This window comes from Acipenser ruthenus, chromosome 8 (assembly GCF_902713425.1).
Source record: "Acipenser ruthenus chromosome 8, fAciRut3.2 maternal haplotype, whole genome shotgun sequence".
Classification (NCBI taxonomy): domain Eukaryota; kingdom Metazoa; phylum Chordata; class Actinopteri; order Acipenseriformes; family Acipenseridae; genus Acipenser; species Acipenser ruthenus.
Genome location: NC_081196.1, coordinates 4,619,967 through 4,646,249, shown reverse-complemented (window position 1 = coordinate 4,646,249; position 26,283 = coordinate 4,619,967). Strand labels below are relative to the sequence as shown.

The window sequence follows — 26,283 nt, the reverse complement described above, 5'->3', positions numbered from 1 at the left end:
ATTAAACCACACGGCTTGTCACTGGACCCCGTTATATTGCACACACATCTTTTTTCAAGATAGCTGAACACACTTGACCCACTGTTTTCAATAAGCAGCATTTGATTAGCTGTAAGTGAGCCACAATCTAGAAATAGCCATGCATATATATTATTATTATTATAAATCATATTCCCTCAACAACCAGCTCTTTATAACGATGCCATGTAAATTACAATGTTAGCATGCATATAGCCTACACACTTTATCTCTGAAACCTCATCAGAGCTGGTAAATGAAATGTATGGCGCATGTGTACAGTAATGACAATAATGCCAAATCAGATGTCTTACCTAATGCAAATAAATACAAAATCGACAATGCACGTTCTTACTTTTATTGCAAACCTTTCAATGTGTGCTCTTTCACTTCACCCGGGGCGCTGCATTGTATTATGACGTCACCGCCGGGTATTCTGTCCTTCGGCTCGAGTCCCGCCTCTCCCATTAGAATCCCTTGGCTCCCCTGCGAAAGGAATTAACAGTAACATCTTGTTTAGAATCCCGTTCTGTCTCCGGATTATCGGCCCTGGGTAATGGATAGGAGACGATGTGAGCCGGTTTGGAACGAGTGGGAGTGCTGAGTGTGGACGAACTCTGCACCGCTTACCTTCTTTAGCGACTGATTGCGCTGCAAGCGACCCTGGTTATTGAATTGGAAGGATGAACACCAGCAAATGACATGTGTGCGCGTTTTTGAATCCAGGCGCTGCAGTTCAGTTTTGCAGGTGAAGTGCTCGATTCAAATACAGATAGCTGCATGGTATCGTCCAGGGTTCCAGTTATGGTCGATTCTCATTGAGGAGGGAACAGAGACTGGATTGGACCCAGAATAAGGGGAAATAAATGAGGGACACGGACTGCAAATCAACGCACCCTCTGCCCGTAACCACTGAGGGTCTTTCTTTTGTGCATGAATATAAATCAGATTGAGTCCGGTTTGGAACACCAGCGCATGGATGTCTACCAACCCATTGTGTCCTTCTGCAACTATCGGCTACAGAAGGAACGATCGACATATGTGTAGCAGGATATCGCATCCTTTACTACTGGAAGCGGAGGGTTGCTGAAGGAATTCCACGCAAAGCGATTTAAATCCTTAGGCTGCACGGCGCTATGCCTCGGGACCTGTAGCATCGTGACTCATTCTCCAGCATATAGGTTAAAAGATTTCAACTCAAGTGGAATTAAAATAGTTTTGCTTCAGCTCCATGCAAATTTACATACTAGGCAGGCGCTGGTGAAAGGGAAATATCGACCCCCTACACTAAACCATGGCCTAAGGAAACTTTAATATCGAGGTCATCTGCTTTAAACGCGCCTCGTTTTACAAATCCAGGACACTTTGTAATGCGGGGCATATATTATACCAGGATTGTATACTCTGGAATGTTAAAACCGACTATTATATAGAACATCAAATGCATACAGGCTATAGCTACCACTTATATTTAACGCAGGTCTAATACAATGATAACGTTAATGTAGACTAATGTAAAAATAAACTCAAATACCTTTCAGTTTTTTTTAAATTACTATTGTACAATATGATGCCTGGATTTTTAGCGCTTTCGTGCTGCCCTGTGTTGAATGAATCAACAGTGTTCTATAGGTTTTCATAAGAAAAGGGGATTTTTCAAGACAATTTGATTTTGATCTTATGTTAAGCAGTTTTAATGCCCCCGCTGTTTACCACATTGTCTCTCTCGTTTATTGATAAAGGTGTTTTGGATGCGAATCCGCCAGACTGTTGCACGAGCCCGTTCAGAATTCTGGGTGCCTTATTCAAGCAAAATATGACAGGGTTGAAACCTGAGATTTTAATGATGACTTTTACCGTTAAACGGAACAACTTTCCGCTTCACAGGAAAACAAACCCCGGTCCTATATATTTGCTGAATTGAAAAAAAGGGGAGATTATTATTATTATTATTATTATTATTATTATTATTATTATTATTATTATTATTATTATTTATTATGCCAGAGCCATTGTTTTTCAAAAGCGTCAGAGATGAAGGAAAAGTCTAAGAATGCTGCGAAGACGAGACGAGAAAAAGAAAATGGAGAATTCTATGAACTGGCGAAGTTATTACCTTTGCCTTCAGCCATTACATCCCAGCTGGATAAAGCTTCCATTATCAGGCTGACAACGAGTTACCTGAAGATGAGGGCCGTCTTTCCAGAGGGTGAGTTTAATCAACACCGCTGCTCTAATCACAGGCCTCACGAAGAATATATGATAAGAATGGTCAATTATAACAATGTTAAGAATAACAATGATAAGAATTGTCAGTATAGTGTGCTTTTTTGCCATATAATGCTGTGTGAGGAATGCAGTGTATTTATTGTAAAAAAAAATGTTGGTTTCCTAATAATAATAATAATAATAATAATAATAATAATAATAATAATAATAATAATAAAACAGTTCGAGCGTTGTAAACGTTGTCCATTGCACTATGAAAGAACGGCAAACTCTTTGAAAGATGTGACTTAGTGTAGATTTTCAAAAGTATGTGTATTTAGAAAGAAAGAAAGAAAGAAAGAAAGAAAGAAAGAAAGAAAGAAAGAAAGAAAGAAATGTTGTATTCTCCATGTTCCCCACAATCCTTTACCATGGGAGTGCAAACAAATACGATTTGCATACGGAATTCACTTTGCGATTGGTTTTGTTCAGCCCTTGTGTACTTTGTGACAACAATCGACATTGACAGCTTCGGATTTTAATTAAACCCTGGTTAATGTGTTCTAGATAAACACACGACATAAAAAAACGTAGCCTGTATTACTTAAGCGGGATTTGTGTCGGTTCCATAAATCGATGGTGGAAATAAATTACTTTAGAACGCGACTCTAAAATGGAACATCAGCACTTAGCATTTGTATCGCGCTTCCTTAATATAGATTTGTAGGCTATGTTCATTTTAATCTCAGTTATTTGGGGGTTAAGGAAACGTTTCTGGCGATATAGTTAATCTTTTGACGATATATCATTTCTAAGGTGATTACACAATTCTGTTATTATGACATGCTAGTTTTTTTCAAGTCTGGTATAATTAGAAACGATCACGTGCGATTTGATTCTACATCCTTCTGTCAGTCGTGACGGGGCCTGTGAAGTGCCTTGAGAAATGACAGGGGGTATGTAATTCAAATGAATCTTCTTTATTGTAAACTGCTACAATAGTCGCCGTCCTCCTATTCTTTAAATTGCAAACCTCAATATGGTGCAATTTATAAATACATTGCTTTATGTATTTATTAAATTGTGGTTCTGGAATCTAAGCAAAGTGTACAGTATACTGATAATACAATGTGTTTACAATCACTTGCATACAATATCTTCTTAAATCTTAAAACATTTGAATTACAGCACGGTGCTTTGATGAGACAATTTATACTAAACTCGTATAGCTCCCTATTTGAATAACACGCGTTAATATCTTCAAATTCATGATATACTGCAGGCCTGACTATAGTGCTCCAAAATACAAAGATAAGAGAATCCATATTTGACCTTAAGTAGGCCTATTTAAGCACAAAAAAAAGATTAAAACAAATTATTAGAAACACTGTACATTGAATATATTATAATACTGGTCTCATATAAATATCACTATTTTGTGTGTTTCTTCTTCTTATTATTTATTTCTTAGCAGACGCCCTTATCCAGGGCGACTTACAATTGTTACAAGATATCACATTATACAAATATCACATTATTTTTTTTACATACAATTACCCATTTATACAGTTGGGTTTTAACTGGAGCAATCTAGGTAAAGTACCTTGCTCAAGGGTACAACAGCAGTGTCCCCCAACTGGGGATTGAACCCACAACCCTCCGATCAAGAATCCAGAGCCCTAACCACTACTCCACACTGCTGCCCTGGTTTGGTTCTTAAACCAAATTCATATTTTCAGCAAGCCCCATTGCAGTAGAAGACGGCTCTCCGTTGTCAAGTGTAAATATAGTGTAATAAGATACCCGTAGGCCTTGTTCATAAAAGGTAAACATGCCGTTTCGATTTCAGTTTGTATTCCCTTTACCAGAGCAGCAGTAAAATATGATCCTTACGCCTCCAGGCTTTGAATCAAATATCACAGTGACAGCAGTCGGTCGCTCTGTTTGTGGCGCTACAGGCGCGGGTAATGCGTGGCAAAGGGTGTTTGAAAGCCTTTCAACAGGTACGGAGTTTAGAGGACTTTTTGAAAACGTGTTTGATTTTGTATTCTCCATGTAGCAATAAAACACATAACTGTATTCACAATAATTTCGTGCTAAGTCAACACCAGTTTTTGCTAAAAAGAAAAGCTTTAAAAATATTTTGGGACGTTAATTTAAGAGCTCTTGTGTTTACTATTGTTTATTTTCTATTTATGAAACATAAGTAATTAAAAAAAAGCTATCCTAATTATTAAGTTGGATTACACTGAATGATAATAATAATAATAATAATAATAATAATAATAATAATAATAATAATAATAATAATAATAATAATAATAATAATAATACAAAATATAGGCGCACATGTTATATTCATGTGTGGCCAGTTTTTCGTAAGACTTTCTAGATTGATTACAATTGGAGTTTTGTTTGTTTTTGGACAGAATATTGGTAACACTACATTGATCTGATTTGTATTCAGTAACGTGTGTGTTTTCAATAACCTGATTTTTGACTCAATGCTGTTCAATGCATACAATTACCAGATCTGTTCAGGTTTAAACGGATATGCATGAACATACTTTTTATTTATTTCTAATTGTATTTTTTTTTTAGAAAACAGTATAAGTTAAATAAGGTTACAGGGCACTCTGGAGGTGAGAAGTAAACCCCTTTTCTGAAGACTCCCCTTCTGGCTTCTTGCATAGTGTGTGTCCTTCCTTATTTTGCATTGTGTGTGTGTGTAGTCTGCTACATATGCAATGGAAATATAAAATGGTGAATAACCTGCATGCATTTATTCGAACAAGCCATTACCAATATTGCACTGTACCATCTCCTTTATGCGTGCTTTTGTGCCGTTTTACATTATTTGCTTGTTTAATGCAGCTTTTGTATTTATTCTTTGTTTCCCCTGGATCCAGTTTACATGCATTTGTAAAATACATTTGAAAAATTTTTATTACGCATAATTTAAATAATAATGAAAAATGACGAAAGGTTATAGGTTACAGGTTCCATAAAAAAGTGTTATTCTAAATTATTTTTTTTATATTGTATGAATCCATTTAACACATTTTTAGCTAATGAATTAAAGCTGTGATGACGTTGTTCAGCTGAAGTCTTAAATGAACCGGTATATTCAATTCATAGCCCTCTTATTGATTTGAGTCGAATAGGCTGTATATCATTCAATGTATAAAGTGGCTGCGTTTCTATTATTATTATTATTATTATTATTATTATTATTATTATTATTATTATTATTGTCAGCTCTTAAAACAACGATTACATATTACTGCGCTTTTTATTGTAACAGTTTTCTGTAAGAAAATGCAATCGTGTTTTATTCGAGGCACAATGTCTGCTATCATTTCTGTAGTCGCTCACAGTAGTAAGAGATGCGTTGTTTAACAGGAGCTTAATAACACGTTGTTACGTTTTCTTTCTGCGAAGGAGTATAGGAGACAGGTGGTTAACGGTGCAGTTTAAATTGTAACGTGTATAAACTAATCCTACGGGCAATTCAATGTTGTCAGCATCATTTATTTTTCTAAAAGGTAAAGAACGAAATGAATATTATTAAAACAAATTTTAAAAAGTAAATGCAGGATGTTTAAAATGTTAAAATGTTTTTGACCGATACTGTTGATACATTTTCAGTAAAGCGTTACACATAAAACGTGTATTTTTATTTTGTATTCGTTATTACTTTAGTAATAAGTATATAAGTATGCTGTTATATATAATTCACAGGTGCATAAAGGTATGTGACTGTATACACATTTTTTTTCTTTGAATGTCAAGCCACAACACTTCCAAAAAGCGTGATTAAAATGTTAATATAATATACTGTTTCAATATTTCATTATGATACTGGAAAAGTATATTCCATCAACTATATCATATATATATATATATATATATATATATATATATATATATATATATATATATATATATATATATATATATATATATTAATGTTAGCACATCGCCCGTATCTTTCCCCCATATCTATTCCAAAATGGACAATCAATCGATTCAAATGCATGCAAGAAACGGAAAAAATTATAAATTACCCAAATTAGATTTTACTCTCAAATACAGACACCGCATGGGCACACCTACACGTGTTTATTATATTAAATAACATAGCCTAGTACACTGTTAGATCATTTAAACCACAATAAACAATTATACATGCTATCACCTCTCGGTCTCTAGTGTTTTTAAACATTTTTCTTTTGCTTAACTCGAGTCAGACAAAAGAGACAAAAGAGCAACTAATAGATAATTGGCAGGTTTTGAATTCTCAACTGGTCGCATCGAGCCAAGTGAGCTTATAAATTATAAGCATGTCACATCAATCTTATTTTTGACAAAAGAAAAAAAAAATTCAAATATAATTTCATGTCACGTAATAAACGGTTTAATCACCCAGTATTTGCCTATTCGCTTAATACAATCAGGCCTGCATATTACAGTTTAGTCAGTCTGTAAGTGGGTCTATTAAGAGTTTACAAAGAAGATATATTTTAATGTAAAATTGAAATTGTTTTGAGTTTTTTTTTTCATCCAACTCGTTGGTTAAAAAGAAAATCGTGTGTAGAGTATATCTACACGAATACAATATTACTATATTTGTGCAGTTTAGTTACATCAATATTTGTAATCTTTTTTGTTCTTTTTTTTCCTATTTGTATTTTTGTGTCTATGGAGCGGAGGGTAAATTTTTAAATGTCGAAATACAGTCTAGCAGGCTGCCCATCAGCACCCACAACTAAACAACTCTATTATTATTATTATTATTATTATTATTATTATTATTATTATTATTATTATTATTATTATTATTATTATTGATGATGATTTATGTAAAGATAATAAAAGCCGATTAAAAAATAGACGCCCTATTGCTAGGTTAATGATTCAGGTTTCCCGTTACCGATTTCCCGTTGTTTACATTGCACGGATTGAATGCGAAAGCCCAGGCCTCAAGTGCGGGCCTATGGGACTGCTGCTCTCAATGTCAATAACTTCTAAGCCGTTTGAGAAGCATTCTGTTTTTTTCAATTGCCTGTCATACAGTTTCTTTTAGGTCAAACATACAGCATTTCCTACATAGATACAGATGTGTTTTTGTGTCTGAACGCGTAAACCGCACCATATTCTTTCTCCTTACCTGTTTCTGATAGTGTTACTGTTAGTGTCTTATTGAGATTGAGTCTGTTTTACTTCTGTATGTGTGTGTTAGTATTGAAACAGGTTGAGCCAGCAGAGGGTACTGTGTTGTGTAAATTACTGTACGGTACCATCAGCTCTGCTTTATTCTTGCTTTTGTGTCGTTTTACACAATCTGCTTGTTTTTTTTATACTTCAGGGTATAGGAATTATAAAGAAGCACTTGTATTTATTCTTTGGTTCCACTTGATCCATTCCTTATAGTTTACATGCAGTCTTAATGATTATTATCATGATCATGTGCGTGGGGGACTTCCAAAGCAAAATATTATTCTGTAAATCGATAGTCAGTTTGTGACAAGAAAATAACAAGCAGAGCAGTTTCAGCTCCTTCAGTGTCACATTGCGAGTTTCTTTGGTTTAACCGCTGCAGTTTAAAGTACAGTACTATATCTACAAATGCCATTATTGTTCAGCCTAACTGGCTACCATCTTGCCATCTGTGTGGGGTTTCACGTCAAGTGATATTTTCAACTCCTGCTTCTATACTTTACCGTGAAGCAGATGCAGAGCTGAAAGGGTAAAATAAAGTTTGTACTTTTTGGTTCTTGTTTTCAGAACGACACTAGAGACTGCTTATTATTATTATTATTATTATTATTATTATTATTATTATTATTATTATTATTATTATTATTATTATTATTATTATTATTATTATTATTATTATCTGTAATCCTGTCTTTCTCTGGAAACACATCCTCTGACTCCATATTTCTGAAAGGCGCAGCATTGTAAGTATGGCACTAGGATTCCGAGAGCTCTGTAAGAGTTCCTCTGTTTCCGTGGCCACGCCACCAGAGCTACTGTGCACCAGGCTTGGAAAGTGATTCCAGGCTGAGATGGAGGCATTGCTCTACCACAGGACTGATTCTCATTTCTCAGAAATGCTGTTTTGTGGCATTCCAACCACTGCTTAAACACCGCAAAATCAGCTATGCAGATGTGAGCACAAGCGTTCTGGAGTGGCTCAGTGTATAAACGCTACAGATTATGTGGATTGCCTCATTCCTCTGTAACAATTCAGCTTTGTATTATGGTCTTTTTATACACTGCGACAACACCAGTACACCAGGCATACTGTAACAGTGGTTTATTTCAAGGATTTAAAAAAAAAAGCATAAAAAATAACTTTTGAGGGTTGTCAGCCTTTATTATTTTAGACTAAATGTGGCAGGGGTCAAAGCTGCTTTCCACTTTGTGTTATGGAAAATTGAAAATTGTACTAATTACTGTAAATGTAATTTTTGTTTATGTGAGTTTTTCATAATGGTGCCACTTACACTAGATAATACGACAAAACCTTGAATGTCCATCAGATCAGTGCACAGCTCAGGCCAAACGTTGTTCATCACCTAGAATTTTAGGATTGAGACATAATTAAAAATATGCTTATTTAACATCATGTAATCAAAGAAACTACAAAATGATATCGCAAAAGTCTACTGGAAGCCATAATAGTAGTACAGTATTTCATCTTAGATTTCAAAATGTCACGTTTCAATTTTTGTTTTTCCTTAAGTATACGGAAAGCGGTATGTAATTCTATATGTTAACGTAACATTATTCAGCCGGTTTCATTCGACTTTATGAAGCAAAGTTAGTTAATTCTATAGGGGGATGCAAAACATTTGGCCATAGCTGTATTAGGACAACGAAATGTGTATTATAAATTATAGTATTGCCAAAGATCCTATGGCAGACATACAGCACACTTGTAATTGCAGTATAGAATATTTCACATTATGATACACGATATTGTTTTTATAAACGACTGTGTTTCTTCACGTAATATATCTGCCTATTTGAGTGTTTACATCCTAGGCTGGATATATGGAACCTGTCTGAAAATAAAGCTCCTTTAGCCACAATCACAGTATGTGTCTTAAACTAGGGTTTTATACAGTAGAAAAAGGGAATCAATTATGTTTTTATATATCTGGTCGTCCTGTCTGATATTTTACAAGAGAAAGACAGCGAGACAGAGATGTACAGTATTCTTGTTGGAAGTTCCCTAGACATAAATGTGTAACAAGCTTAATTAGCTTGCTGAAGTGTTTAAAGAAATGCCGCTTACACATTGATGTTATCAAGTAAAGAATAATTACTTGGGGTGGGGGGGATCAGACTGCAGACTGTGCTGTATTTGGACTGCAGTTAAAGATTTTGCAAAGGTTTCCCCCCTCAGTGCAGTGAGAGAGCAGTTCAATTCCACACCAATCTTAAACATAGTGTGTAGCACTGAAAAATGGATATGAAGTGCATCTATACATATGGCTTTGCAGCTGATATTATCATTTTTATAATCATTTTAGAGCTTTTCCAATCTTGTGTTAGTTACAGCCCAGTCCTGAATATGAAAACACATTAAAATGCAATCAAAACAACATGCACAGACTTTGCTGAATGGAAATCAGAAGGCAAATGTGTGGTCAGACCTTCCTTCTGATGAGCAGCTCCTTTGGAAAACATTTCTGGGCAGCACTTCAGGAAGTATTCAGGAAGATGTTGAGGTTTAGATGACTCAGTGCAAGCCAGACAAGACTGTCACCCCTAAACATGCCAACTTGAGAGAATCAGAGAAGGTGGAGGCTGATGTAAATAATTGCTTGCAGGTCTTGATTAAGGGCAATCAAACAGCAGAGCAGAAGTTCAGCACAGCCCTAGTTATTTGCCCGGCAGTTGAATCAAAACCAGATCTAAATACTGTTTAGTGTTTAGTGCAGTAAAATGCTTTGATTACCATTGTTGCTTAACATTGCATGTGAGTCTCTAGATCAGGGGTTCTCAAAGTCAGTTCTGGGGACCCCTTGTGTCTACAGGTTTTCATTCCAACCGAGCTCTCAATTACTTAACTAGACCCTTAATCCCTTAATTGAACTAATAATTTGCTTAATTAGATATTTTTACTTGTTTTCAGCTCTTAAACAGTTGCAGTTCAAGTTACTTATCAAATGTTATAGCTAACTTGAAATATGCAACTGTTCAAGAGCTGGAAACAAGTAAAAAGGTCTAATTAAGCAAATGATCAGTTCAATTAAGGGATTAAGGGTCTAGTTAAGTAATTGAAAGCTCGGTTGGAATGAAAACCAGCAGCCACAGGGGGCCCCCTGGACTGAGTTTGAGAAGCCCTGCTCTAGATCATCATAATAATAATAATAATAATAATAATAATAATAATAATAATAATAATAATAATAATAATAATAATTTGTGTGTGATCTGCCACTATTTCTATAAATTGAAAAGTCCTGCCAGTGTTTGAATTACTGTCGATTTTTGATGTCCTTTCATTCTGTTTTTTTCTGCCTACTAGGAGAAAAAAGCAGAGACATCGAGCCTCTGAATCATTCAGCTGAAGTACGACCATGTCTGTTCTGTTCCTTTCTCTACATAAACCTACTTTCTTGTGCATGGCACGGCTTTCAGATACATCGGTCAAACAGCTGAACTCCACACGCTTTATATTAACAAGAATTACACAGTAATTAATAATGTAATTATCTGTAATTGTCCTTGTTTCCCGTCAATAGCTATTAATAAGGATTAGGTTAAGATCAGGGCTGAGGCTAGCATTGGTGCCATAAAGCATTTGTTTATTGGCTGTTTTAATGGCTCCCTGTCATTTGCTGACAGGGATTGAAAGGCATGGTGTAAACACAGTCCTCTGTGTATTTACAGTGCTGTCCTGCCATTCCCCTGGTCGAGGGTTTCTAATGATTTATTGAGAGTTATGAAATGTCCCCCATGAAGGATGGATGGAAAAGCACAGTTACTCAAGCTGTGAGATCTGAGTCAAATGCAAATTATTTACTTGGAAAGGCCACTGAGCATTAAGGGTGAAAAACGAAATGTTATTATTACAAAACGTGAACTCAATAATCGAGTAACTGTACCTGGGCTGCATGTTAACTAAATGAGCTGCTGCTTACTGTAAAACTACACTGTACCTGGACTGTATGTTAACTAAATGAGCTGCTGCTTACTGTAAACCTACATAGGATTGTTCTGTAACAGATAGCATTACCGGCTTGTTTTCCCAGTAGTTTCCAGTCAGTCGGTGCCCTTTAGCAGAAGCATCTTCAGCGTTATTTGATGCTTTTTCTTGTATAACAGAAGTCACTGAGCGTGGCGAGGATGTGTACAGTAAAAGCTACGCCAGTGAAGATCATTGTTCATTTACAATGTTTTGTATTCTGATTCTTCATTAAAACAGAAAGAAACCTGCTCATGGGCAGGGCCGCTGCCTCCTCCGTTCTGAGTTTCTGAGCTGACAGTCTGCCTCCAGGGTGGGGTGTCATGACATACCATTGTGATTTGATATTAAAGTGCCTGGTCTGAGCTGCATAATCACTCTCTCATAGCACTGCTTGCATTCAGCATAATCCACATCACATTATTCAAACGGAGGCCGCCAGTCTTGTTTGACCTTTAACAAGTTTGTGTCAGTGTACCAGTTAGCTCAGAACACCTTAATGAAGATGAAACCAATCTGAATGACTTACTCATCTCTGGAGTACCGTATACTGGATACAGACCAGCTGAAGTTAGGGATCATGCAAGACTAACACACTACAAGAATAGCAATACTGACCCTTTATAGCAATCTGGGGCACAAAGAGAGGTTTCTAATGGACTGATTGGTCAGCCAATGTACACTGTCTTGAAACAACTAAAAAAATGAAACCGTGCATCGCTTGTGTCTTCTTGCAGGGTTAGGAGATGCATGGGGGCAGCCGAGTCGCATGAGTCCCTTGGACAACATGGCTAAAGAACTGGGGTCCCACCTACTTCAGGTAAGTGTTTTAATGCACCCAGTATAGAAAGTGATCACAGAAATACAGCCCTGCCAATGTGTAGCAGACCAATCATTGTTATGTAGGATCTTGTAGAGTGCACTGCAGGAGTAACAGCAGTAGGTAGCTGGGAGCACCTCACTCATTTAACATGGATACTAACCCAGTTGAGGGAAGCTACCACAGTCGAGAGAATGTTGTAGAAGTCACAGGATATTTTGTAACGCTTTCATTATTTTGTTTCTTTTCTTTTGTAGACTTTAGACGGCTTTGTGTTTGTTGTAGCATCTGACGGCAAAATCATGTACATCTCAGAAACTGCCTCTGTCCATTTGGGTCTGTCCCAGGTAAGTAAAAAAAACCCTTACGCAGCTAAATCACATCCCTTCCTACCGATGAGTTTTAGAAATACAACAGTATACCTGAGCACCATATTCATCTTTATAAAGAAGGTGTACAAAAAAAAACAACTTGTGCATTAAGATTTTAATAGAGTACATACTCTGCTTCTACCTGAGCCTCAAGCTTTTTAATACGAATTCATGAACAGAATGCTCTGCTTCTGCCTGAGCCTCAAGCTTTATAATACGAGTTCATGAACAGAATGCTCTGCTTCTACCTGAGCCTCAAGCTTTATAATACGAGTTCATGAACAGAATGCTCTGCTTCTACCTGAGCCTCAAGCTTTATAATACGAGTTCATGAACAGAATGTCCTGACGGCAAAATAAAGACCTTTGAGTTAATACATCATGGTTTCAAACTATGACCAGGGCTGCCTGAGTTTAGCCACTAGTTTAGACTTTAGAACATTCTGCCTTGGGAAAACACTACTTGGTTATGAAAATGATTTGCTATGGTGACAGTTAAATACAGAGTGCCGTAGCTGTCTAGTCTCAAGAGGTCAGGTGCTGCCGCAGAGTACGCTTAAAGAACCTTGTGAATGCTGTTTAGATCTGAAACGGCTGCTTCTTCCCAACAGTGACAAGAGACACAAGAAAAAGAGAAAATCAATATACGAGTCTATGCTGTGTAGGAACTGGAAAGCCAATGGCAGCAGCTGGTATTACTATAGTTTAACTTCAGAGGTGCTAAAGATCATTTTGATTAATTAAATCCAGTTTGCCATTAATGAAACCTTTTCTCATCTATTTGAGAGAGTGTTAGAAGTACATTTTCACTTTTCAGCACGGTCATCAGATTGTTTTAAGAATAGGGCCCGTAGGTATTTAAAACACAGTATGCTTTGATGACTTCATTTAGGATAGATCGATAGATCGATAGATAGATAGATAGATAGATAGATAGATAGATAGATAGATAGATAGATAGATCTTTAGCAACACTGTAGAAAAGTATCAATAGTACTAAATTGTATTGATCAAAACAGATCTAGGGACTAGGGCCCATCATCTCAATCCCTTCCCAAAACTAAGCTTCAGTTCAGTGGAGGCCATGCTGTTTTTTTCTTTTCTCTCATTCTCTGTTTTGTCTCAAGCCAAGTAAGTGTTGAAATAGCAATGGCTCTATGAAACAGCAGAAGATTTAGCTAAGCCTAAGCCAGCGCATTTCAGTGCTGTTCTAGTACACTAAACAGCTGGAATGAGTTTAATTGTGTTTAATTCCCTGTCCATTGTCCTGGCGTTATCTTTGTGTATTTGGTCACAGTCTAAGCCAGCTGGGGGTCAGATATGACTAGCCTGTCGTAAGAATTAGAATACTTATCAGAGATATAGTATATTACTCAGAAGTCGAATTTGGATATCTTGCGAATATTTGTACTGAGTTTCCACTCCCTTTTTGAAATCTCTTTACTAATCATTCACAGCAGTTTCACTGGGACTTTGCGCATGTCAGTTCTGTCAGGGCTCCATGTCATCTCGTGATTTATCGGGTGGACTAAACAGTAATGGATAGACAATGTGTCTTTGTGATGGGAAGATGGCTCTTTTCTTTCCCTCGCAGGTTGAGTTGACTGGAAACAGTATTTACGAGTACATCCATCCCTCTGATCACGATGAGATGACCGCTGTGTTGACTGCCCACCAGCCCCTGCACCCTCATCTACTGCAAGGTACAGCCTTCAGCCCAGCACTGATATGGGTTTACCAGAGCAATCGGACAGCAAAGTGTAATAAAGCACAGTGAGAACATGAGAATGCATAGTTAAGTATTGATAAGCCCAGAGAGGTATGGTACATCATAATAAAAAACACGGCAAACCATGGTAAACTATGGTAATTTCTTAGTATAACCATGGTAAAAACACTGCAAAACTACTGCGGCAGACCTTTAATGGTGCCTGCTGAGAAGAAGCACATGGCAAGGCAACAGCAGTGACCACGTACTTGATACATAAAAACAGTGGAAGCAAATATGATTTGAAATATACTTGGGCTCTTACGGGCCATTGATCCCTCAGTAACTCTTTGAAGTTAACTTAACTAACCCTTAGTGCTATATTTACGATTAAATACTTGTAATCATACATTTTGTTAATTAATTAGTATAGAGCACACCATATCAGTCATGAGATGTCAGGCAGCCAACCACACGCACAGAAGATCCTGTTCAACTGGAAAGAACGTTTAGCAAATTCGTAAAATGTTTTAGAAACAGATGGATCAGCTAAAGACTAAAGGGCACCTGTTTCCTTGCTGTACATTTTGATCTTGAGACTCACTACTTCGCAGCTTATTTATGCGGCTTTCGTACTGAGATTGATATTGTGTGTGTCCTTATTTTCCACAGCTAACACGCTGTATTGAATAAAATTGTCCAGTCGACACACGCTTAAGGTTTCTGCCTCAGGGTGGTGCAAGTACGCCAAATAAGTTAGAAAGCAAAACATCTGTCTGCTGGACTATTTCGATTTTATACTGCATTGCATCCCCCAGCCACCTGTGCCTTGGACTAGCTACAGTACAACAGTAAATAGTATACACTGTGGACATCCAATTAACACTCATCAACTCAGAGCACAACATTGATTAATCCTTTGGACTGAAGACTTTGATCCACACATCCTCTCTGATTACAGCTTCTCTAATTACACTTTGTTCTCCTCGCCTTTGCCTTTCCTGACTTAAATAAAGGCATTAAAGCTTTCCCTTTTCAATCTGCCCTGTGGTTTATGAGCTTTCTCAGCAGAGCTGTGGGCTCAGACAGTGAGGTCTTTTTGCCTGTAAGTATTTCAAATTAAACTTCATTAGAGCCGCCCCCTCATTCGCTACAAAAGATATTGGATCCAGATGTGGCACAAATCCATGATAATAATAAATAGCTTTATTAAACAGAAACAGCGTAGCTTAACACAAAAGCAATGTAAACATATCTGAGACCCCCGGCAGTAAGCTTAGTAATGGGTGATGACAGCTGATCACTGCTCTCTCTCCCAAAGGTGCACACATTAAATGATTAAAGCAATCAAGTGAGATTAACGTACACATTTTCATTCCTACTAGACTCAGCAGTATTATTGTTACGATGGAATACAGGAACGGGTATCTCACACTGGCAAGGCATGTGCGGGGATGTATGCACCTAAAATGGATACTGGTTTGCCTTTTTACAATGCAGAAACATAGCAGTGTTTTTGTCTCTGGTTCCAGAGTATGAAATGGAGCGGTCGTTCTTCCTCCGGATGAAGTGTGTCCTGGCCAAAAGGAACGCAGGCCTTACCTGTGGAGGCTACAAGGTGAGAGGCACATGTGTGGTGTTGAAAGACACTCAGAGAATTAGGACGATTGTTGCATTTTCTTAATGTGTTTTAAAGATGACAGTTATTTTGGCAGTATCTTTTACGCACAGAGTGACTTGATGTAATGTATTGTTTTTTTGTATTCAATACTGCCGCTAGGAACACATCCACTGTGGGCAGTGTGTTGCAGGGGAGACAGGTTAATGGTTACACTTCGGTGTACCAGCTGTAATAGGAAGTTAGGCATGATTCAGAGATCACTACTGAGGCAGCTGGGGCTGTTTTAAATCTCTGAGTTTTAAAAAATCACCAGAATCTGATGGCTGAAACAGAAAGCGAATCTAAAAAACTAGAAGAAATAGTTAGCTGTGATAAGTCTGACATTTCGCTCTTGAACAGTTTGAGTCTTACATGCTCCAGTCTGGGATGGAAAGATGAAAAGCCCTGACGAGCACGTCCTTATTATTAGTTGATAGCAAAATAATTTAGAGCTTTTGGTTCAGTACAGTACCTAAAAACAGTACTTAATTTTCCTGATCCGTTTCAGGATTAATTCTGTGTCTGGTTTTGCTCTGTGTTCTTTTCCACGGCGTCACAAGCTGTAACTTTTCCAAACAAGTACTTGAACCAAAACTCAGCTTTTAATATTTTATCCATTTGCGCTGCAACGCCGGCTCCCTGTAATAAATGATGGGTTTATGTTAAGTAGTGTATCAATCATTCTGTACTCAGCTGTGCTGTGGAAGACTAGAGCACCTTGTGCACACAAACAGGAAATGAATCTGAATTAATAAGAGGACTAAAAGAATGTAGGAAATGGAGGTTCCCATTAGAGGTGGACAAACTTCAAATGTTTATTTCTGTTTCAGCGGCTAACTGTGTGTATGGGCTATGTGGGTGCAAATACTGTATCTGTTTCCCTCTGTGAGCGATGATCTTTAAGGTACCTAGAAGCATCAGGAAACAGAAAGTGCAGACTTAATGGATTTAAGTTCAGATTTTTTTTTTTATGGAAATGTAAGGACCATTGAGCAACTTACTAGTACTTCTATGCACAGTTCCAGAAGCAGGCACCCAATAGTTCTAAAGGAACGGTATTTAAAAGGTTGTGACTGTGTAATGGCATGGCATCTGAGCCCATTGAATTAAATGGAAAGACAAGGGCTGGACGTGAACCTAACCTCGTGGTTCAAAGGCAAACTAAAGAGCAAGCTCTGTAGTCGAGAGGTTCAGTAAGTACGTGTCTTGTGCTGATGTCAGTCTTATTAACTGATCAGCTGTGCAAATCCATTTCTGAAATTATGTTTTTTAAACTGGCATAACTGATTTTTTCCCCCCTGAGCTTCATTCAGTATGTTAATCTGTGCTCGCAGGTCATTCACTGCAGTGGCTACCTAAAGATCCGGCAGTACCTGATGGACATGTCTCTCTATGACTCCTGCTACCAGATCGTGGGGCTGGTGGCTGTGGGGCACTCCTTGCCCCCCAGTGCCATCACTGAGATTAAACTGCACAGCAACATGTTCATGTTCAGAGCCAGCCTGGATCTCAAGCTCATATTCCTGGATTCAAGGTGAGAGAACATGCCAAAGCAAGGACATTTCCTCTGGTCATACAGTAGTATAGCATGGTAAGAGAGGGTCTGTTTAAAGTAGGCACCCCTTCCCCCACATCCTTAACGGCCCTCTCTGGAAACTACCCTGGAAGAATAACAATTTCATTTTATTAACTAACATGTATAAATAGAAATATATCTAACAGGTTGACAAAGGTATTTTAAGCATACCGAAACGGTGGTCAGTGGGCTCTTTTGAGCAAAAAGTTGTATATACAGTATATATATACAGTATATTCAAACTTTTTTATGCATATTAATTATAATAATTACAATAATTACAATAATTATAAGAGTTTGAAGTTTATATTTCTCAAAGTACATAAGCAAGCACTTGAGCTTCAGTCTTGTACTCAATACTATCTAAATCATTTTCTTGAAAGAAATGGCAGTCTTATGTCCATAAAAACACAAATTCTACTTAAATCATTGTATTGAATCTTTCAATCCTGTGTTCCAGAGTAGCTGAATTAACTGGACACGAACCCCAGGACTTGATTGAGAAGACCTTGTATCATCATGTTCATGGATGTGATGTCTTCCACTTAAGATATTCCCATCACCTATGTAAGTCAGCATTATGTATTCCATTGCAGCTGAGAAATTTCATTTCAATTAGTGGATCTTCGCATTTTGTCTTGTGCTGAGTTGGATATAAGGAACGATACACAATTACTGAAGGAAATCACATCCAATTTGTACCTTCCTAAAATGAAATCTTTTGAGTTGACCGTTAAGCAGCTGCACAGTGGTTGGGGTCAGAGTTAAGGAGAGGATCGGGGCCATGGTGAAGGAAGTCAGAGCAATGGTCACGGATGGTGTTGTGTTCAGGGTTACAGTCTGGATATGGGTCAGTGGGTTATGGTTAGGGTTAGGGTCACATATTGGCTTATTAGTATACCCTGCTGAAAATTCCATCAACTGTCGGCGAGCTGGTGACCAGCTGCGTGTTAAGAACTGGAATAAATATTTACTAGCCTCCAACCGGGCATATTGAAGATTTACAACAAAAAGATTCATTTAGAAGTCTAGACAAAAAAAAAGAACTGACACTATAGGTGGACTAACGGAATTAGACAGCGCAGTCTTATGTTCCTCAGCTTAGGTCCATGCACAGAAAACAAAATGAATAATGTAACTGTTTAAAATCATGCAGAGCTTCTGTTTTGCTTTGTGTTTGCACACAGTAACTTGCTTCTGTGATGATTGTGAGGCTTACAGCACCTTCCTATCATCTAATTTGTCAGGTAGTCTTTAAGTTCAGTGCCTACCTTTTCAAAAATGTCTGTGTAACTGGGCAGAGGCTGGGCGCGAACTGGCAACCCTACACACTGCAAGCGAGCGTCTTAACCACAATGCAAAAGATCCGGGCTCGTCTGCATTTGTGGTTTTAGAGCTTCTACCCTCATCTCACAACACTGCTCGTTACCTCTGGAGCTTCTTTCTCCACCCCACTGCCTCCTTTGTGTGTATGCCTTTGGGGGGGGGGGGGTGGATCCTGTCACCCACCCTTGGATGCTCTCTGACCACTGTCCGAGGCTTACCTCAAAAGAGGACGGCTCCAGCTGGCCATAAGACAAGTTCCTGGGCCACAGTGCTGTAATAATCTAACCCTAATAAATGTCATTATTTCTAATCTTTATGTGAGCTGTTGCCTCGTTTATTTATAATTTCTGTTAAAGGGTTTTGTGTAGGTATTAAACAGTTCAAGCAGTATCTTTTGTATCTTTCAAGCAGTGTGACCAGATTTTTTTTTATATATATACTGTAAAATGTTGTCCTGTCATTGTTCGCTATGAAACAGCTTTTCTTCCCTTTCAGTGCTGGTAAAAGGTCAGGTCACCACCAAGTACTACAGGCTGCTGTCGAAGCACGGTGGCTGGGTGTGGGTCCAGAGCTACGCCACCATCGTACACAACAGCCGCTCATCCAGACCTCACTGTATAGTGAGTGTCAATTACGTCTTGACGTAAGTGGCTGTTGACATCCTGGCCCTCTTTAGTTTTATATGCTGTCCTATGCAGGCATCCATGTGAACCAGTGCATTTGGCAACAAACTCTAAACTGGAAAATCATTTACTTCAACTCAATGAGTAACGAGGCTGTAGCAATACAATAGCCCATATTCATAAAACATTCACAGTCCAGTAAGTAAACTGCAGTAAACAAAGAATAATCATATTATTTAAATAATAATAATAATAATAATAATAATAATAATAATAATAATAATAATAATAATAATGGTGAAATAAATTGTATTAGTTCACATTTCAAAATAGCGTGCATATGTAAGAATTTGTCATTTGTGTTACCAAATCAAAATAGTCCAGCAACAATCTGATAGTAACGATGGCTATTCATCCATAACTATATAACACTCAATAGTATAACATGTAATGATACTAAAAGAAACATTAAAAAAAGAAACATAAAAAGACTTCGTCAAAAAGTTTGTCAAATAATGCATATGTTTAATTCAGTATTATTTCTTTACATTGTCGATTTGTAACTTTTTCTCCACCTTGTAGTAATTATTAACAGTCAGCTGGCACAGCTGTGCAGTGAAGATTCTGGACTGTGTTGAGACTCTGCAGATCTCCAAAGCTGGCCTGTTTTCATCACTCATTACTTGTTACCCCAGAAACAGCACAATGAACTGTGTATAATACTCAACATAACTCCTGGATTGTGTTGCTATTGCAGGGATATCGAGTACAAGGAGCTCCAGCTCTCCCAAGATCAGTCTGCAGCCTCCAAGTCTTCATTCACCTACAGGACCTCCCTGACTGCCTCACAGGACTCACGCAAACAACTCAAATCCAAATCCATTAAACTGAAAACTAAACTAAAAACAGCTCCCTACCCACAGGTAACTCATCTATTTAAAACTTTCTATGTCTAGAAATAGATAGTCGGGTGCTTTGTTTATTTAAACACTTAGTTTTCTTACACATTATATTATTATCTTTATTATATTATCTGTAGAAAATTGTTGGGTCACCTTTCTGTTTTTTGTTTTTTTTATATCTCAGCAATACAGTTCATTTCACACAGACAAACTGGAATGCAGCCAGACTAGTAACTGGAAGGAAAGCCCAACGTATAGCAACACCCCACCCCAAGAGCACAGCTGCCACTCGGAGAACAGTGAAGTGCTCCACACGCCCCCGTACGGCCTAGCCTTCCCCTACCCTTACGCACACCTCCCTGGGGAATCTCAAGTGCTGGGTGGAAAGAAGCAGAGCTTTCCCTCCAAGGTGAGACAGCCCCAGGGATCTCCTTGTGAGGTGGCCAGGCACTACCTGAGCCCCCTGCAGCCCAGAGGAGAGGTCCGCTGGAACTATGCAAACTCCTGCATGGCTCGGTCCACCGCAAAAACACATCACCACAGCCAGGCAATCAGCGGAACACACCACGGTAAGGATTCAGCATGATCACGAGGTGTAGATTTGTACCTTTATACAGTCGCCCCCCATTTATATCACTCTGACAGGGAGCCATAGTAACAAGACCGATCTGATTGTGTCCTGCTTTGAAAGTGCGAATGGAGCCACATCCACGTGTCTTTATAACTGGGTCCGCAGTATAAAGGATTGCCTTATAGGGGGCTTATGTAACTCAAGCATACTGCTCACCATTCAACAGATTTCCCAAATTCAGGAAGGCAGTGCGTATCATGTATACAGAACACGATAAAAATAAAACCGACCGCGACTGACACTGATAAATTACGTTTCCAACGTTTTATTGACATGCTGGATTGGACTGCACATATTTTTCCATTTCTACAAGTTCAAAAGATGCCGTATTAATATTTGTTTTTTACATTTTTTACATTAACACATTCCAGAAGGGCATAGACAGCAATGCAGCAAAAATAAATAAATAAACTGCTGAAAAATCGAACGGCAATTAAAGTTCCTTAGAATACAGAATGCTGGTCTGGTGTCCTAAAGAAGTGTATCATGACTTGAGCACAGCCTTACTATGCCTGGAAACACAGAGATAGAATACAAATATATATTTAGACATCAGTATCAGTTTCTTTAGAACTGATTCTGTGGTTAGAGGACTGGGATCTAGTGTGAAAGTTAGTGGAATTCAGGAACCAAGCGGTTCCTGTGTTGTAATGCAGTATGCAATGGGTGCCAGGTGTAAAAGACAACAGGACATCTTTTTAATTTATCCCTCTTCTTCTTAATGTCTCATCGGTGCTTGTTCAGTTAAAGCTTTAAAAGTACTTATCTTCCTGCTTGTTACTTGAACCAAGCTGAAAGAAATATGCTGGCATTTACCTCCTCAAACACCATTACTGCACAGTGCTTACAGGTATATTTGTCTGCAGGATCACTTAGCATTTTTTTTCCCTTACACACACCATCAGTTGGATTTCAGTTGTATTAATGTAGCATTTAATTTCAGCTCCAGGGCCCATGGCAAACAGAAGATACAGCAACGAAGCAATATCTGAAGGCTTTTCCAGCTGCTCAACCTCCAGACCTAACAGCAGGTTCAAGGAAGAACCTTACGAGCATAACACGGTTGGCCAGGACAAAATAGAATCCAGGCTGCACACCCCTCAACAGATCACTAAAGAAGAAAGCAAGATGCCGTTCACCCTTGACCCAGAAGACACCCTGGGCTGCAGTGAAAAGCCTTTCCCTGAGCCTCTCATGCTCAATAAGTCAAACTGTGACCCCCCAAAACAGCTGAACCAACTGAACCAGCACCTGCCCATGCAGGCGGTATTCGAACAGACCAGGAGGCTCTGTATGAAAGAGTCTCAGTACGGGCACCATGGCAACCACGGGGCTTTAGAGCAAATGGACAATGGTGACCGGGAAACCCCAAAGCTAATCGACCAAGAGAATGCTGATGAGCAGAAGATGTTCATGGGCATGGGGATGGCCGGGCAAGCCCCCTACGTGTCTCTGAACTTCCATCATGTTTTAGCCAAGCATGGCTCCTTCCAGGGGCCACCGTATGCACTAGCGGGCCATATAACGGAAAATTACAGCTACCGAGCGGAAGAGAATAACCAGTACATTTACAAAAACCAAAGCCCTGCTTCTAGTTCTTCACCAGAGACCCACAGAGAAACAGGAATCCCACATTATATTGGGACATCTGTGATTATAACTAACGAAAGGTGACGCAGCCCCTTCACGGGAAGAAACTAGAAGAACATAAGAGTCAGGACTTTAGTTCAGGAGCATAACAGGGTCACTATCAGTCCACACTGCAGCATATGATAGTGCTTTTAACTGTGGAACATTGTAGTGTCTGTGGATGACTGATTTGTTTCATGATGTGCGAATATCATACCCTTAGCCCTTTCACCCTGAGTCAGAATGGAAACTTAGGTTAAATGCTTGAATATTTTTTAAAATCTCTTTAGAAGTGAATGTATTTAATAGAATGCTGAATCCTGAATCTAACAGGTATAATAGCATAAAGCCTGGAGTACTAATGTAACAGTACACTTACTCTTAAATGGTTTGCAAGTGCGCCTGATGTAAAACGATTCATTTAATACCTTCATTTGATAGATTCTAATTTGGGAAACTCATTTTCTGCACTGGGTCCCACAACATTTAAGTGTAACAGTGTCAAGTAATCATAGAGCATTTACCAATGACTGTCCTAAAGTGCACGATCGTGGGCCAGCACGCAGTAATACAGGGACAGTAAATTGTGACATTTTCCATTTCCAGATAAGCTGTAGTAGAGTGGTAATTTGGAGCTCTTAAGAAAATAGCACAAACAATATTTTAACTAAAAAAGCGCCTGAATTATGTCTTGATACCGACAATGCCAAAATAAACCACAGATTTGTAGCAAGTTAAAAGTGTTTGTAACATGGACTATAAAGGACCAGCACATAAGTTACTTAAATGTAATATTCTACAAAAGTGAAGCATTTAAGACTGGGACAGTACAGTATGGGTTGGAAATAACCAATCATGTTCTGGACCCAAGTTCCATTGTGATTCACCTATAATTCGTTCCAGCGTTACATTTTAAAACACATGTGGGTAACGCTTTATATCAAGTATCTCTAATTACATTGTAATAACACTTTTATATATACACGCGATTACATAGTAATTACATTGTGATTACACTGTAAAAATACACAACCATGTGTATAAATAGTCTAATTACAAAATATGTTAACTGACGCCAATAATAAAGCATGTCTTTACATAGTAACTACACAACTATATGTGTAATTACTGTGTTACCAGTGTAATTAGTGTAGTAAGATATACTGTATAATGTAAAGTGTTACCCATGTGTGAAAGCGCTTTTTTTTCTCAACAGCAAAATAGGATGCAGTTGCACACTACAAGGGATAAATCTCAGTAATTATGTGTTTAAAAAAAAAAAGGTCATCAGCACTTTTGGAATTCTTTATTCAAATTTCAATATTCATTGTTAAATAATGCCACCATCGTCTCTCGTCTCCCCAGTGAAAATGCTTATCAATCATCTAATTGAAGTGTCACCGTATGAAATGCTATATGCCATTTTTACTCGTGTGACATGCAATTACACTTTTTTTTAAAATGTGTAACAGAAACATGTTTAAACAGAAGTTTAATACATGCTGCAACATGATTGTATTTCATTTAAAATGATCAGTAGTAGAATGCAGTACTGTATAAAAGGTTGTGCTGTTAAGTGCAAGCCAGCCAACAGCTATCATAGTCTGTGCCCAGAGTTTAAAAGCAAGAAAGCCAAAGGTCATGACTGAAATTCTATACAAACCAATGCGGTTCCTCTTTATGCTAATCAACAGTTATGCGTACATTTTTTTTTGGTAAATGCAATGTGCTTTATGTTTCACATTAACATGCCATTGCAATTTAGAAATAAATATCAAGAAAACTGATGCTTTTGATTATATCCTCTGCATTCCTTAGTGGAAATGGACATTCAAAATCAATATAAAAACCCAAGCCTTCTCTAGCCTGGCAATTAACTACAAATTAAAAGAAGTTCTAACTTAGGTTCTAGTAACAATTTGCAGCCCTTCTGTTGAAGACAGTCACACTGTTTGCTCTGTTTATTTATGTTAATACCCATTTAATGCAAAACTTTTGCATTAAAACACACTTGTATAACCAGCCACTGAAACAATGACACAAATAACTGAAATAGCAAAGCGAACATAATGCCAGTACACTCAAACCAGAAAGAAAACATATTTGCCGGTTTTGATGGAAAGCAATAAGTAGACTTGACTAAACCAAAGCAGGGACCTTTTTCCTTGAGTACAGCCATAAATTCATTCTGCTTATTTCCTAGTTTGCTGTTAAACACCTGATCATCGTTATTGCGATGTACAAAGCATTGTTTTAAACTATATTGAAATCCAGAAATTGTTGGGTGTTAACAGTAAGCGTATCTCTTAATATGTACAAGGTTTCATATGAGCATGTGCTTGTTTTTTGTTAAGGAGAACCCTTTACTTTTGTTACTACACATAGGTAGTTTAAATGCAAGTTCCACAGAACAGTGGCTATGGATAGACGCCTGCGTGATGCATATTTCATTTACACTTTCGAAGGCCTTGAGCGTTGATTTTTTTCTCATTATTATTATTTCTGTAACGCTTGCCAAATAACTCCATTGTAAATGTAAGCGTGTTTGTTGTATTTTTTTTTTTTAATATGACAAACATGTACTGTATGGTATGTATTTATTCCTGTAAAATACATAGCAGCTTGCTTATTTATTATGTAAAACAGATTTCTTAACACATAATAAAACAATACTACTTCCAAAAAAAAGTAGTAGTAAAAAAAAAAAAAAAAAAAAAACATGATACAGTAAATCTTCTTATTATTAATGTATTGGATTTATAATGGCTATGTTCAATCTAGTTACACTACAGAGGCTATAAAAAGCAGTAAATGGCCAATTCTGTGCAATCTGTGGTTGAGCAATGGCTATGGAAGAACTCAAGTAGCGCACAGCAACAATTAAAAAAAAATAATAATAAAAGGGATCTTGCTGAGATTTAATTTTAGGGAAGGTGACGGGAAAGGTTGAAGCATGCGAGTGCAGATGAGAGGGGGCCTCTTGAGAAGTAAGATGAAAATTCAGTATTATGCAGCTTATATTAACAGACAGACACGTCTGTATAGATTTCTTATGACCCGGGAGACCCTGCATCTAAATTCTTTAATAGGATATTGAGATGGAAGTTTATAGATCAGTAGATAAGCTATTTGCGTAATGAATTGCTGCTGTTATAGAGGGGCTTGGGAAACACTTATAACCTGCAACTGCTATAGCTTGAGCCCTGCAAGTACTGCTGCCTCTAAGCATGCTTTCAGTTTGTTGTTCAGAAAGTAAAAGCAGTATTGGCCATTGTGTCCTGACTGGAGTTTACAGCTATGGCCAAATGTTTTGCATCATCCTCTAGAATTAACTAATTTTGCTTTATAAAGTCAAATGAAACCTGCTGAATAAAGTTACATTAACATATTGAATTACATACCGCTTTGTAGTTTTCCCATAGAGACAAAAATTGAAAAATGTGACATTTTGACATCGAACATGAAATACTGTACTACTATCATGGCTTGCGGTGGACTTTTGCAATATTTTAGTTGATTACATGATGTTAAATAAATGATCTAAAGTATGTTTATAGCTGTTTTTTTTGTCACAATCTTAAAATTCTAGGTGATTCAAAACTTTTGG

General features: G+C 37.7%; 1 protein-coding gene across 1 annotated transcript; it reads left to right on the top strand.

The window, feature by feature from the left end:
• Window positions 1-485: 485 nt before the first annotated feature.
• On the top strand, window positions 486-26,205 carry LOC117406413 (single-minded homolog 2-like). Its single transcript, XM_059028179.1, has 11 exons — window positions 486-2,227; window positions 12,169-12,251; window positions 12,509-12,598; window positions 14,216-14,324; window positions 15,862-15,947; window positions 17,324-17,523; window positions 18,026-18,132; window positions 19,387-19,534; window positions 20,272-20,437; window positions 20,601-20,985; window positions 21,991-26,205. Exons 1-11 carry the CDS (start codon window positions 2,053-2,055, stop codon window positions 22,719-22,721), a joined length of 2,280 nt encoding a protein of 759 aa, XP_058884162.1. The 5' UTR covers window positions 486-2,052; the 3' UTR covers window positions 22,722-26,205.
• Window positions 26,206-26,283: the final 78 nt, after the last annotated feature.